Source organism: Ctenopharyngodon idella, chromosome 20 (genome assembly GCF_019924925.1).
Source record: "Ctenopharyngodon idella isolate HZGC_01 chromosome 20, HZGC01, whole genome shotgun sequence".
Classification (NCBI taxonomy): Eukaryota; Metazoa; Chordata; class Actinopteri; order Cypriniformes; family Xenocyprididae; genus Ctenopharyngodon; species Ctenopharyngodon idella.
Window position 1 is genome coordinate 23,989,225 of NC_067239.1, and position 14,125 is coordinate 24,003,349.

A 14,125-nucleotide genomic window follows, 5' to 3' on the forward strand; every position below is an offset into this window, starting at 1 on the left:
CCTAAGCCTCTAATTCAAAGCATGCGTGTACTAAAACACTCCACAAAATTAAAAGACAAAAAGAATATAATTTTGAAAAAACAAAAAACTAAACTAAAACATTGCTCCGGGAAGAAACATTCTAGGCCTCAAACATAGTGGTTCTTTTGCACAAACAAACAAAAATGGACACCGACTCATACTAAAAGAATTTAGATGTGAAACCACAGAAGACAAACACTCTTGAAATCTCCATTTTAAGTTCCAAACCGCACTTTTCTGTCATTGCGTCAATATATTTATTACTGTGAGTATTAGGATATTATGCAACATCATTTTCTTCACACTCATGCATCATTTTAAGGCGGTCTGAACTGCACTGGACAAAAATATTTGCTATTATAAAAAACACTTTTGCGCTCACTATACAAGTTAATCATGTTGTGCATAAAAAGTTCTGTCTACAATTCAAGTAATGTCTTTGTCAAGGTGACTGTTCAGAGAAAATCAACTGATGTGCTTCGGAAGTTCCAAAAATTCCTATAGCATGCTAGTATGTGATCCTTATTTTATAGTGACCTAAGCAGCCTTTTCACAAATCTCATTCACACCACTTGAGTCCTCCGGACTGTCTGACAGCACTACTAATTCATCATCTGACAGTATGCAGATGCCCTGATGGCTGTTTATAAATGGCTGAGAGTAACCTGCTTCTCATTCCTTTCTTCTGCTCTCTTTCTCAGCCGCATTGTATCAGGTTTGCATCACGAGATGACATCAGACAGTAAGCATGCACCAAGTTCCATTGACTGCAATAGCTAAATATGGCTATGGGCCGGCACACCACGGCCGGCCGGGTGGGCGGCAGCAGGCCAACTCCATTACACGAACTCAAAGACATTCTTTCAGAGAATATGAGCCCTTCACTTTCTGGCAGATCTTTCACAGGCAGAGGAAAATATCCTTATATGGAGCATTTCCACTATATGTACACTACAACACCTGGCTGATGAACACAATCTGTTAGAATGTATGAATGACTGTTACAACTTCCTATAAAAGGGATCATTCAACCTAAAATTAAACTTCTGAAAACCTGTATGACTGACTGAGGAACTACAATTAAAACTGATGCCTGAATTGAGTGACTCTTATGAATTCTTTAATGATTAGTTAAGTCAAGTTACCGGTTGGAATCAGTTTGAAACACTGCCCTGTATTATTTACAGAATTAACAAAGAGAGTCTTTCTTTTATATGTCAGTCAAATAGCCAATAAAATATACCCAAATTAATCTGAATTGAATTGAGAGTTCAATCAAAATAAAATAGTGAATTCAAAAAAGTGGCATAAAAATAGTTGTGTGTTGCTATTGTAGCATTCCTTGAACAATGGGAATTTCAAAGAGATGGATCTAGTGTTGTTATTGTTAAACTAAAACTATTCAAAATCATCTTAATTATGAAATGAAATGCTTTTTAATGCATTTTAATCTGACCCAACATTTTCTCTATACTCTCTACAAAAATGCTGGGTTAAATACAACCAAAGTTGGTTTGAAAATGGACAAACCCAGCGATTGGGTCGTTTTAACCCAGTGGTTGGGGTTAAAACGGCATAGTAAACCGCCTGAGGAGTGTATATCGCGGATACGCACATCGCTATTTCCATGTTAAAATGATATATTGTGCAGCCCTAATATAAATTCACAAAATTTACAAAGACTCTGTGACATTGACTACAACTAGAATATATATATAAAAAAAATAAATAAATAAAAATCACTTCACGGAACATTATTTTTGAAAAATAGCCAGTTTCGAAGGGAAGGCCAGAGCTATTAAGCCCTCCACAGCATCTACCCAAGTATGCAAGAGAGTAATGCAAGCACTGTCCGTCCCACACTATTTTAATAAACTCAAAAACACAGCCATGATGTGAAAGCTTGACACACATGATTACAAATCAGTATCGTGTCTGCAGTGTACTGAATCAGTGTACACTCCTCAGGCGGTCTACTATGCCGTTGAGCACGTCTGTGTGGAGCAAAAAAAGACAGCCAAACAATGTTTGTTATGCAGGACGCACAGCGGTGTCCAACGGCGTCCTCGCCTGGCTTGCAGCACGCAGGGAATACACCAATAGTTAATGTTTAACAGGCTGCAGGGGCTCTGCAGATAAAGCCTGTGAAGATTTGACATTTCTTCTGTAGCAAAAAAGTAGGACATGACCAATGCTGAGTCACCATCAAAAGACTGAGATCATGTTCAGTATTCTACAGAACGCACTAGACTCCTTTGGGGACGTCTCATGGAATTATGCATCACTGATGGAGAAACACTCATGTAGCAGAGCTGTAGAATATTTTCCCTGCTCTCCATCTCCATCCATATATACACACACATTTTAAGCCTCACTGCAATAAAATCCAATAAAGATGCAATAGCTGCATCAATAGTATGGTATTATTAAAGTAGAAAGAAGAATCTGTCAAGCAGGTTGTGAGCTTTGAGCATGTATATTCCAGTCAAACAGCCTCAACCTTGACTGCTGCTTCCTTTGGGAACTCATTGCAGAAAAGCTTTTCATTAACAAGACCTGGGTGAGTAACAGCCTCCGTCATCCTTTGAAGTCCACAGAAATCTTGATAAAAACATGCTCATGAAAAAGCGAATTCAGAGCTTCAAAGTGGGGATTTAACTGAACTTAGTCCAACAGACATTAACATTACATTGCTGCACTATCTGTGTTTGATTCTGCAGTGTGAGGGTTCACCTGGTTCATATTCTCACCATCACACATGCAGATGTCAACTCTAGATCTATGAGTGCACGTGTTCTTCTATAAGGTGGAAGTTGTTTTGTGTTTAAGACATCATGGTGTACTAAGGTGTACTAAGCCATTTTCCCTACTAAAACTACACTGTAAAAAATAATTGTTGGTCTAACTATAAAAAGTAAGTTACCTGGTTGCCTGAAAATTTTGAGTTCATTGAAATTAAAAATTTGAGTTAATACAATGAAGGCGCTTGGTTTAATCAACAGAAACTAAAAATATAATGTTACCTGAACCACATTAAGTATCTTAAGTTAATTTGACAAAAGAAAAAAATGTGATCAATCATGAAAATATTTTTTTACAGTGTAATTTTACACCTAAAAAAACAACAATTTTGGCAAATACACTAGCAAGGCCAAAGATAAGTCCAAGATTACTGTTCTATTGGGAAAACAAATAAGAGCCCATGAAACTTACCATGAAAATTACTCATCACACTTTTAAATGATGAATAAGCATCATTTGAACTACAGGATCTGAAGGCTTTTTGTTTGATTTAAGCTGAATGAAACCCTTTGGGTGACTTCTTCACATCAAGACCTATTTGTACTGTTTACTGCAGTCAGTGTCTGTAACGTTGGTATTTACCTTCTCTGTACCTCCAGCTCCTCTGGTGAAGGGCCATTCTGCACCTGAGGGGTCTGTCTTGGCAACGGGGGGCCTGTGGAAAGAGAGGAAAAATCTGAATTAAGCATCAGTTTGAAAATTTATGGTAAAGCACTAAGGACTTTTAAATCTGATCAATAACGTAAAGTGCACTGGACAGGCCCCAAAAGAGTAACAAGAGAGAGAGAGAAACATGGAGCACAGGCTACAAGACATATCGATCAGGTGTGTTGGACAGCAAGAGTTAATTAGGACATTTTATATCAGGGAAAGGGGAAAAGATTATCTGTAAAAAGAACCCGTCAGCAATAGTTCAAGTCACTGTGCATTACAAAATGGCTAAGCACAAAAACAGAGTCAGAGCCAAGATGAAAGGGGGCATTTGAAATGTCGATAATGTAGATAAAGTGTCATATTTCACTTTAACTAAACAAAATATAACACTATATCATCCTTGTCTGAAGAACAGAACTTTGTTAGAAATACAAGCAAATGCATAACTCATGTTTCACTATGTGCTCAATCGTTTATATTAGGTGGGTGGACAGACGACAAACACATAAGATACTGGGTACAAACCAGTTTAATGATTGGCAGACAAATAATTCTTAGGAACTGGAAGTCAGAGGAGGCCCCTTCTTTTCAGGAATGGGTAGCAGAACTAGGTAGAGTGGCTACATTTGAAAATATGTCTCATAAACAGATATTTATCTTATTTGGAAAAGGGGCAGTAATAATTTTGTGTGAGAAACATGTTCACAGTCGAAAGTTTGTGACGTGTTGTAATATATAATATGTACATATTATTATTCTTCTTTTCTCACCAATAAATGCTGGAAGTTATATTTATTGTATTGAATTATTTAGCCAAGTTGTGACCTCAAGTTGTAGGATTGACGATTTCTTGTGTGGATTTCTTGTGTGTGTTGTTGGGGTGAAAATGTTGATTTTGTACAGATGCATTATGTTGTATTCTGAAAAGTGCCTGAAAATCAATAAAACTGTTAATCTCGCAAATGCATAACTGTAAAACCATAGCAAACAATAAAAATGTATTTTAAATAAATAAAATTAAAAACAATCATATTATATTAACATATTATTAGAGTATGTTATTTATATTAATATTAGAATTAATTAATTATTATTATTGTCACTATTATCATTAGTTAAAATTATATTTATAAATTTCTTACAAGAAAATCTAAAATAAAACTAATATTTAAAAAGGAAATACCCAACTAAAATTTAAGAGGATGTATGGTTTTATTTTGTGATTTAACTAACATGACTGTATTATCAACACCAGCCTCAGAAAGACTGATTGATGACCGGGAATATATCATGTAGATAGAAAACCGAGCCAAGTTATTGTCTTATTTTGGATACAGAGGCCCTGTTACTTTTGCCAGGTTGGATTTGAAAGCACAGGGAAGCAGAGGTCGGAATGAAAGCTTAGAACTAATCCAGGACAGGTCTCTGCCGTGACACGATTGACTAATCGATCAATGCAGCATTGTGCAGGTGAGAGAGGTCTGTTTACAGAGTCTGGAGGTAAGGCCCTCTCTGCAGCTCATTACCAGACTACATATGCCCTCCGCCATTTCCTGTTTATTTGCTTCACACAGCAGGGCATTGCAAAAACAAAACCTTTTTTATCCTTTCACCTGTTTAACCCGTTTCTTTCCTGCAGTTTGATCATTTTAGCGGGGGAAGGTTGTCTAAATAGCCACATAGCTAAACTATTGACTACGTAGCAAAATGTCTGGTCCACATTGCAGATTTAAGACCTTCTGTCCAACAAAGGAACAACAGTTAATCATTTGTTTAGTTTTTACATGTTTCGCTATACCACAATAATAAAATGTAAGCACTAACATAACAAAACAAAACAAACATAAAACACATCAAAACATCAAAAACAACATTTAACAAACATAAAATCTAAAAAAATAACAGAAAACTAAACATAACATACAAACATAAAACCTAAGAAATAACAAAACATAAAACATAATAAAATGTAAAACATAAAACCATAACAAAAAACAATAACATTTAACAAAACACAACATAACAAAAAACATAAAACAAAACAACATTTAATATGAAACACAAAACATGAAACAACATTAAACCATAACAAAACATAACATTAAAAACAAAAACTAAAAACATCATAAAACAGCAAAACATAAAACAACATAAAACATAACATATAAAACAACATCTGTCTTGGGATAAAGTGCTGTTGTTTTTAATCAATATGAAAGTTGGAGCAAAGAAGATGCATGGCATGCAATGCACATCGAGTAACAAAGTTAAACTTCACCTTAACCAGAAACAAATGTCTTGCAGAACACGTTAATTGGATTAAACAAGTCTGAATGTAGAACTCTCCCTACAGCACAAGACTCCATGAAAAAACATGACATTATAGCTGAGCCATCTGGACAAGCCAAGCAGTAATCAAGTCATCTGTCAAATCTAATCTAACATTACAGTTTTGTGCCCCCCTTTAAGAAAGCCAAACGTTCCTGATTGTCCATGTTTGTGTAACCCACTCTACAAATTCCCTTCTCAAATGTTCTTTGTCTTTAACACATAAAACACACCTACGCTAGCCTTAATGTGTATGTAAAAGGCCGTTATATAAGCAAGCACCATCCATTTCTCTTCCTTCCTTGAAACAGAAACAAACATTACTCTTAAAACGTGTTGAGCTAATCACAAATTATCAAAGCCAAAAACAGATCATATCTAATGAGTCAGCAGATTTAGCCTCTCCAGATACTAAGGTCAAATTGTACAAATACTAACTTGATTGGTTATTATGGCCACTTTATAGAGATTTTCAAGTGCAATGACTGTAATTTGAAACTCTGACACAAAGGCAAGCATACTTGGCCCATTTAACCCGGCCAATCCGAACAGCACTTTAAATGCTGGCTCTGGTCCAAAAGCACTCAGTGTCAGCTTTAATATGAACTGATCCTCCTTCAAGCTTGGTAATGTACTACCATTAGATCACACACTGATAGCATAACGTCCAATGTACTTCCTATTCTGCAAACTTGCACAAATAATAAAATTAAAATAAAATATAACATACATATGTAATAAAATTAATATATTATTTTTCATTTTATAATGTATAATAAATTATAAAAAGAATAAATAAAAACATGGTATCATTATTGGATTCATAATTAAATTGCATCAGTGTATTTGCACCACTTAGCCTACTGATTTAACACAAAAATTAGATATTCAAACAATACTAACTATATTTTAATTAGAAATTTCAAAAAATGTATATAAAAAAAAAAAAAAAAAAAACCTTAGACCGTGAAACCAAAGATCACACTCAAACAACAGCTCCATTTCTACCTATTAAATAGACCAGTTACGGACCAATATAAAGTTAAAGAGTCCGAACAGCACCTACATGAGAGGAGGGAACCACCGAGCCTCTTCTGACAGCAAATGTACTGTAGAAGTCCATCCTGGTCTTTAGGTGCACTTGTAACAAGCGCGTTAGAGCCGTTCGCATCAGTTCCCAAACTGCCATCAATGACTCCATGAGATCTCAGAGAAAGCAGCATGTTGTTCTGGCTATTCTCAGGCAAACACTGCTGTGGTAAAATAAGACCGGACCAATAGGCTGGCAGTTAGACGTTAGACGCTCTGCCACAACATTCACAGAGCAGGATGTGGTCCACTTATTGCACTTTCCGGACCTGATCAATTATTCATGCCTGGTTGGGCGAAGGGTAAAGCGGTCAATGTTACAATCACATCACAACTATTACAATCAGGTGGGTGGAGAAAAACATGGAAGTATTTACAGGCTTAACCCTTTCGAAAACACAGTAGATGCAGAAGGACTGAGACTGTGCCTCTGAAACCTAGCGAGCTACCTAAAAAAAGGACAATTTAAGATATACATTTCAGAAAAATTAGAAACAAAGAAAATGTTTTCAACACAATGGATCAAAGGTGTTTCAGGAAGTCTTTTTAAGCACTGACAGGGAGATACATAGCTTGTCTCGAAAGCCAAAGGACCAAATAATGGGCTTGAAATCAAGTTATCGGATGATGTCACCAACAACTAATAGCCAGAAATACACTGGGCAGCTTTGATTTCAGAGTTGAAGGATCTCTAAAAATTCACACCACACATTAGGACCACAATAAGAGCACTATGAGCTCAAGGGAGGAAAAATAAACACTGCTTCCCTCTGAAACTTGATGGTGTCGCTGTTAGACAGTATTACAGTACTTACTATATGTACTACACAAATACTAAAATATACAATATATAAATATATATCATACTATTTATTTTAGTATATTATTTGCACTATATTTATTATTCTCTAACCCAAAATTTTTGATGTGGCACTGCCTCTATTGCCTCATTAGTGAAAACACCACTGCTGTAAACCACCAAGAATCTTGGTTTTTGCTGGTATGTATCTAAGGAAAAACACATATATTAGTCATATAACTTGCTGGATTGTTCAGAGCTTACAGTGAAAGGAGTAGTTTAGTCATCATTGTATCGTTCCAAACCTGTATTACTTTCTTCTGTGGAACACAAAGATGATATTTTTAAGATTATTTCCAGGTTCTACGTTAGAACGCATTAATGAGCTGGCTCCTGCATCAGCATCACACGCATGCGTCGTGCTGCTCACGTGAACAGCGTCTGCCAATAATGAGTAAGCGTTCCGACGTAGAACCTGGAAGCCCTGGACATAAACAGCGTAGGAGAATGACACAGAAGAGAAGATATTGTTGAATGAAGTCGTTATTTTTGTTTCATTTTTGCGAACAAAAAGTATTCTTGTCGCTTCATAAAATTAAGGTTGAACCACTGTAGTCACGTGGACTATTTTAACAATGTCTTTAGTACCTTTCTGGAACTTGAAAGTGGTGGTTAAAGGGTTAGTTCACCCAAAAATGAAAATAATGTCATTTATTACTCACCCTCATGTCGTTCTACACCCGTAAGACCTTCGTTCATCTTCAGAACAGAAATTAAGATAATTTTAATGAAATCCGATGGCTCAGTGAGGCCTCTATTGCCAGCAATGTCACCAAATTTCTCAAGATCCAGAAAGGTTCTAAAAACATATTTAAAACAGTTCATGTGATTTCAGTGGTTCTACCTTAATATTATAAAGAGCCAAAAAAACAAAATAACTTATCTAGTGATGGCCGATTTCAAAACACTGGTTCGAATCTTTTGTTTCGAATCAGTGGTTCGGAGCGCTAAAGTCACGTGATTTCAGCAGTTTGACGTGCAATCCGAACCACTGATTCAAAACAAAAGATTCAAAGCAGTGTTTTGAAAACACCCATCACTAGATATTGTTGAAAAGTCATTATTTTGTTTTTCTGGTGCACAAAAAGTATTCTCATCGCTGTTTTAAATACGTTTTGAGTACCTTTCTGGATCTTGAGAAGTTTGGTGGCATTGCTGGCAATAGAGGCCACACTGAGCCATCAAATTTCATCAAAAATATCTTAATTTGTGTTCCGAAGATGAACGAAGGTCTTATGGGTGTAGAACGACATGAGGGTGAGTAATACATGATAGAATTTTCATTTTTGGGTGAACTAACCCTTTAAATTGCTATCTATTGAGGAGTTAGAGAGCTCTCGGATTTCATCAAAAATATTCATTTTTGGGTGAACTAACCCTTTAAGATCTCTTTAACAGCCACATTAACTCAAACACCCTAGGTGTGACAAAGTAACAGAAACAGAAAGCAGCTGATTGACAAATGTCCCATCGCTATCATGGCTGGTCTGGACAAAAATGTATTTACATGGAAGTAATAGTGGAGCAACTAATTTACATGAAGTGATCGTTCAAATCCCTAAACCTATATGAGCAGTAGTAACTGGGATGTTTCCTTAGCAAGCACATTAACGGCGCCCAAAGACTTGGCAATCAGTCCAGAATTGATACACCACCTGTTCTTGAAAGACAAAACAACTTTTTCCTCCTCCTACAGCAACATTTGGGAAAAACAAACATCATCTGACACACAGCCTCATTACCACACCCTGATGCCATCACCTTGTAAATACAACACACAAATCCCCTTATCATTCATATGCGTCGCACAACAAGAGCGCAAGCCTTCCAATTAATTCCACAGTTGTGGTTCCGCAAATGGGAAATTAGAGTCAAGAGCTGCATAATTTTAAGATGAGGAAGCAAATGATTACTCCTCTAGCTCTAAACAGATTCTGATTGGATAGTGAACAGGTCAATGAACCGGTTAAATGTGATGTTATTAAAGCAATTTACATGAGTCAAAAGAAATGTTGCAATTCAACGTATACAGAATCAAGGTTTCCATCTCAATGGGTAGAAAGCTCAAGAAGTCAAACAAGACTATCTGTGTGTTTGCAGACATCCTGGGATAAAATGAATATAGTGTCATGGTTTTGGCGAGTCTCGTTACTCAGGGCTCCAAGTCAGAGACCGAAAGTCTGGTAAGAAATGGGACGGGGACCTAAAAATAGTAGCAGTTATCAGGTTCTACTTACTACAACATGCTTAAAATGTTAGTCCATCTAGTTACACAGTCTATCATGTCCACATAGATATGATAACCTCCAATGTAAAAAAATAAAACCAAACCAAACCAAAACTAAAAAAAAAAAAAAAAAAAAAAAAAAAAACCCAAACTAAACAAAAACCCAAACCAAAACCAAACAAACCAGAACTAACCAAACAAAACCAGAACCCAAACCAACCAAAAAAAACAAACAAAAAAAAAGTATTACAAGAAATGGGACTGGGACCTAAAGATAGTAGATGTTACTGGGTTCCCTAGATCAGCTGTTTCGTCCACAAGGTGTTGATGTTTTCAGTGTTCTGCATTACCCCAGAGATACTAAATAGCATCACCTGATCCCACTTCAACTCTGGGGTGGGCAAATGAATGCAGTGGCAGGAATGAGCTGCAAAACCATTGAGGGGAGGCTTTTTGATGCAATGTTGCCTAATAAAAGAAGCTCTGCTTGGAAACAGTTCTGCCATTTGTAGTCTAAAAGAAACAAGAACACACTTTTCATTGCAAAACAACCCCACCTCCGAACATGTGCAGAGTGTAAACAATCATATTTAGCACTTCTGAAATAAGATAACAAGACTGCTTTTATACAAAGACATCCTGTCGAACCGCTGTCCATATACAATGCAACTTTTGTTGAGATAATGGACATCTTTACAGGCTATTGTCAAACTAGCTTCATTACATTGTGTAGACCATCGCAAACACGTCACTTATACTTCTGACAGAAAATGAAATGACATTGGAAAACTCAAATGGAGAAAAAACCTACAGGATAAGCAAGATTGAGAATGTGAGAATGGCTGGTAAAGGAGTGAAAAGACTGACTCAGCACACAGAGCTAAAACAAGCACACATTTCACTGAGAAAAACAGAACAGCTCTTGGATCGTTATGGACAATCTGTTTTAGACATTTAATGGTTTTCCATGATAAACTTGGCATGGCTGTGCTGTTAAACCTCAGCAAAGGAGTGTGGAGAGGTTAAGTGGTTTGATTAGATGAAAACTGTCAGCTGTCACAATTAAAATACCTGTATTTTGGTTTGACATTCAACAAATTCAATTCCAGAATTAAGTTCCTGTCATAACTTGAGGAAACTTGTAAATTGCTATGAACTTATGCTACGCTCAAGCCCTCCTGGGAAGATCTCATTTACGAGTTGGGAAGTCATAATTATGACATCAGGTATGTGCAAATAACTTTAGTCGAAGTAAGATGACGATGTACCTTTTTTTTTGTTGCATAAAATCCAACAAGATTTTTTTTAACTCCACATCTACAAAATGATAAACAAATAATGTGAAAAGAATGGTGTGTTTTTCAATTGATGAAGGTGCTGTAAATGGAATTGTTATATATTTTTTCGTAATTGCACAATACTATGGTATTTTGTACATGCAACTTAATTTTGTTGTAAACGAAAAAAACAACAACATTTAATTCATTTTAACAAATTTACCATTAATACAGATGCTGACGTTTATATGTGTTCAACTCATAAATAAGATCTTTCCGACATAACTTGCACCATTAAAGGTTAGTACAAAAGTAATTCTGCGCCACTAGTGGCAACAAACGGAAGTGCAAAAATAATGACCGTTTCAAATGTCATTGTTCAGCCAAACTGATAATCCTGCCATCAAACTCATGCAATTGGTTGAGTCTATGAATAGTACACTTCAAAACAAGCACTACACATATGCATTTTATAGCTAAAGTGTTAATAAAGCTAAATATTCAAACCATCATTATAATAAACATCATATTTCATTAATTTCATTGGTGCTCAGAGAGATAATGCTCATTTCTAAGACAGAATATGACAAGCAGGCAATCAGCATATTAACAACTGATCCAGATTTTTACAAAGATTAGATTTTTTAGATGTGTCTTTACATCTAAATGTTATATTTTGCTACATACCATAAGCACATTGCACTTTATCTGATCCCAAAAGTGACCTCCTGTAAAAGAGTTGTACCTGACTGCCCCTGCTGGGATTCTCTCATGGTTAAAGCCCCTTCCCTCCCCATCAAACTCACTCCTCAAGATGATCTCAGTGCGGCTGATCTTCTGCGGGAAGCGGTACACTCTGGGGGCTGGCATGATGGGCAGGTGCCTGCAGGCCTGCCTTTCTGCTCTGATGCTCTGAACCCGGACCAAGTCCCTCTGGGAGAGTTGTGGTAGAGATATTGAGCTCTAATGTTGTATACCTGAGTCAGATTCCAACAAGAAAAATTGAAGAATGAAACTGTATAACTAAGCTCAGAACTCGAAATGAAGCTAGTTCCAAAGCAACAAAGCTAACCTGCAGCCTGGAAGAACTTAAGAAGTGGCAAGACGAGCTCTGCAGTTATTTAGAAAGCTGTAGAGGAAACCCTTCTGCAACGAAGTCTACTAAGAGTCTGGGGCAAGAGAATGATCTCATCGATAAAAAGTGTTCGGAGCTGTCAACGTCATCTTCCCCACCTTGGCTGTTGGAGCAATTGGGTGGTCATGTGGTATCAAGAACACATACCAGACACGGGGTCCACCCCACCCCTTTTCAAGCCATATTCAGGCTCCACAGCCAGAAAAACAAACTCTTTTTGGCTCAGGAATGTTCTGTCCTGCTAGGAACCATGTCTCAAAAGATAAACACCTGTCCTGCCAAACTGTGAAGTCTCAAAGGAGGGTGACCTTCATTTAGACCTCTAGACACAGAAGGCTCCTGGGGGTCTATGGTTGAACGGGGTGAAAAGCCTGCTTTGTTCTGACATGGATGAGCTCATGCAAATCCCACATATCTGACGACTGTCAACAGGTCATCACAAGACAGTATTTATACACAGAAAGGTGACACAAAACCTTAACTCATGACCTTCTTACATGTTGTGGTTAAGCTACTGGTCTAGGCAGGATGCTATATGAAAGCCAGTGACCGATACCTAAAATTAGAGTGCCATTTGATTATAAATGATCACATGTATTAGTTATATCAGTTACCAGGCACAGTTTCTGTAAAATAGAACAACTTTTATGACTATACAAAGTTATTTTCCTGTGTTTCTAGTTTTTCTACCAGAATTTTCCTTCATCTTTCCATTTCAGAAGTGATGAAATGAAGTTCAGGACACATGAGCCATGTGAGCCATCTGGACTTCTACAGATCAGATTTTTCCCATTTTAGGTAAAAAAAAACACTGGGTATTAATCTGAAAACTATATAAGGGGGAACTGTGGCTTAAGAAGGGCAGAAATCCTTATTACTATACACTGCCGTTCAAAAGTTTGAGATTTTTAATGTTTTTAAAACAAGTCTCTTATGCTCACCAAGGCTGCATTTATTTAATTAAAAAAAAAAAAAAAAAAAAAAAGTAATATTGTGAAATATTACTACAATTTAAAATAACAGTTTTCTATTTGAATATATTTTAAAATGCCATTTATTCCTGTGATGGCAAAGCTGAATTTTCAGCATCAATTCTCCAGTCTTCAGTGTCACATGATCCTTCAGAAATCATTCTAATATGTTGATTTGCTGCTCAAGAAACATTTGTTATTATCATCAATGCTGAAAACAGTTGTGTACATTTTTTTCAGGATTCTTTGATGAATAAAAAAAAAAAAAAAAAAAAAAAAAAAAAAATCTCAAAAGAACAGCGTTGTAACATTATACACTACTGTTTAAAAGTTTGGGTTCAGTAAGATTTTTTTTTTTTTTTTTTAAAGAAATTAATGAAATTAATACTTCTCTGCAAGGATGCATTAAATTTATCAAAAGTGACAGTAAAGACATATATAACGTTACAAAAGATTCTATTTCAAATAAAATGCTGTTCTTTTGAACTTTGCATTCAAAGAATCCTGAAAAAAAAATTGTATACAACTGTTTTCTACTGATAATAACAAGGTTTCTTGAGCAGCAAATCAGCATATTAGAATGATTTCTAAAGGATCATGTGACTGAAGACCAGAGTAATGATGCTGAAAATTCAGCTTTGCCAACACAAGAATAAATTACATTTTAAAATATATTCAAAAAAAAAAACAGTTATTTTAAATTGTAAAATTATTTCATAATATTACACACTATTATTTTTTTTGTACTTTTAATCAAAATAA

At 36.0% G+C, this 14,125-nt stretch overlaps 1 protein-coding gene across 1 annotated transcript in view; it reads right to left on the minus strand.

The window, feature by feature from the left end:
* Positions 1-14,125, minus strand: part of enah (ENAH actin regulator) — a 67,778-nt gene that overhangs the window by 26,041 nt on the left and 27,612 nt on the right. Inside the window, exon 4 of the mRNA XM_051873940.1 lies at positions 3,406-3,478. Within this exon, the coding sequence (XP_051729900.1) occupies positions 3,406-3,478 (73 nt within the window). The remainder of the gene's footprint in view (positions 1-3,405; positions 3,479-14,125) is intronic.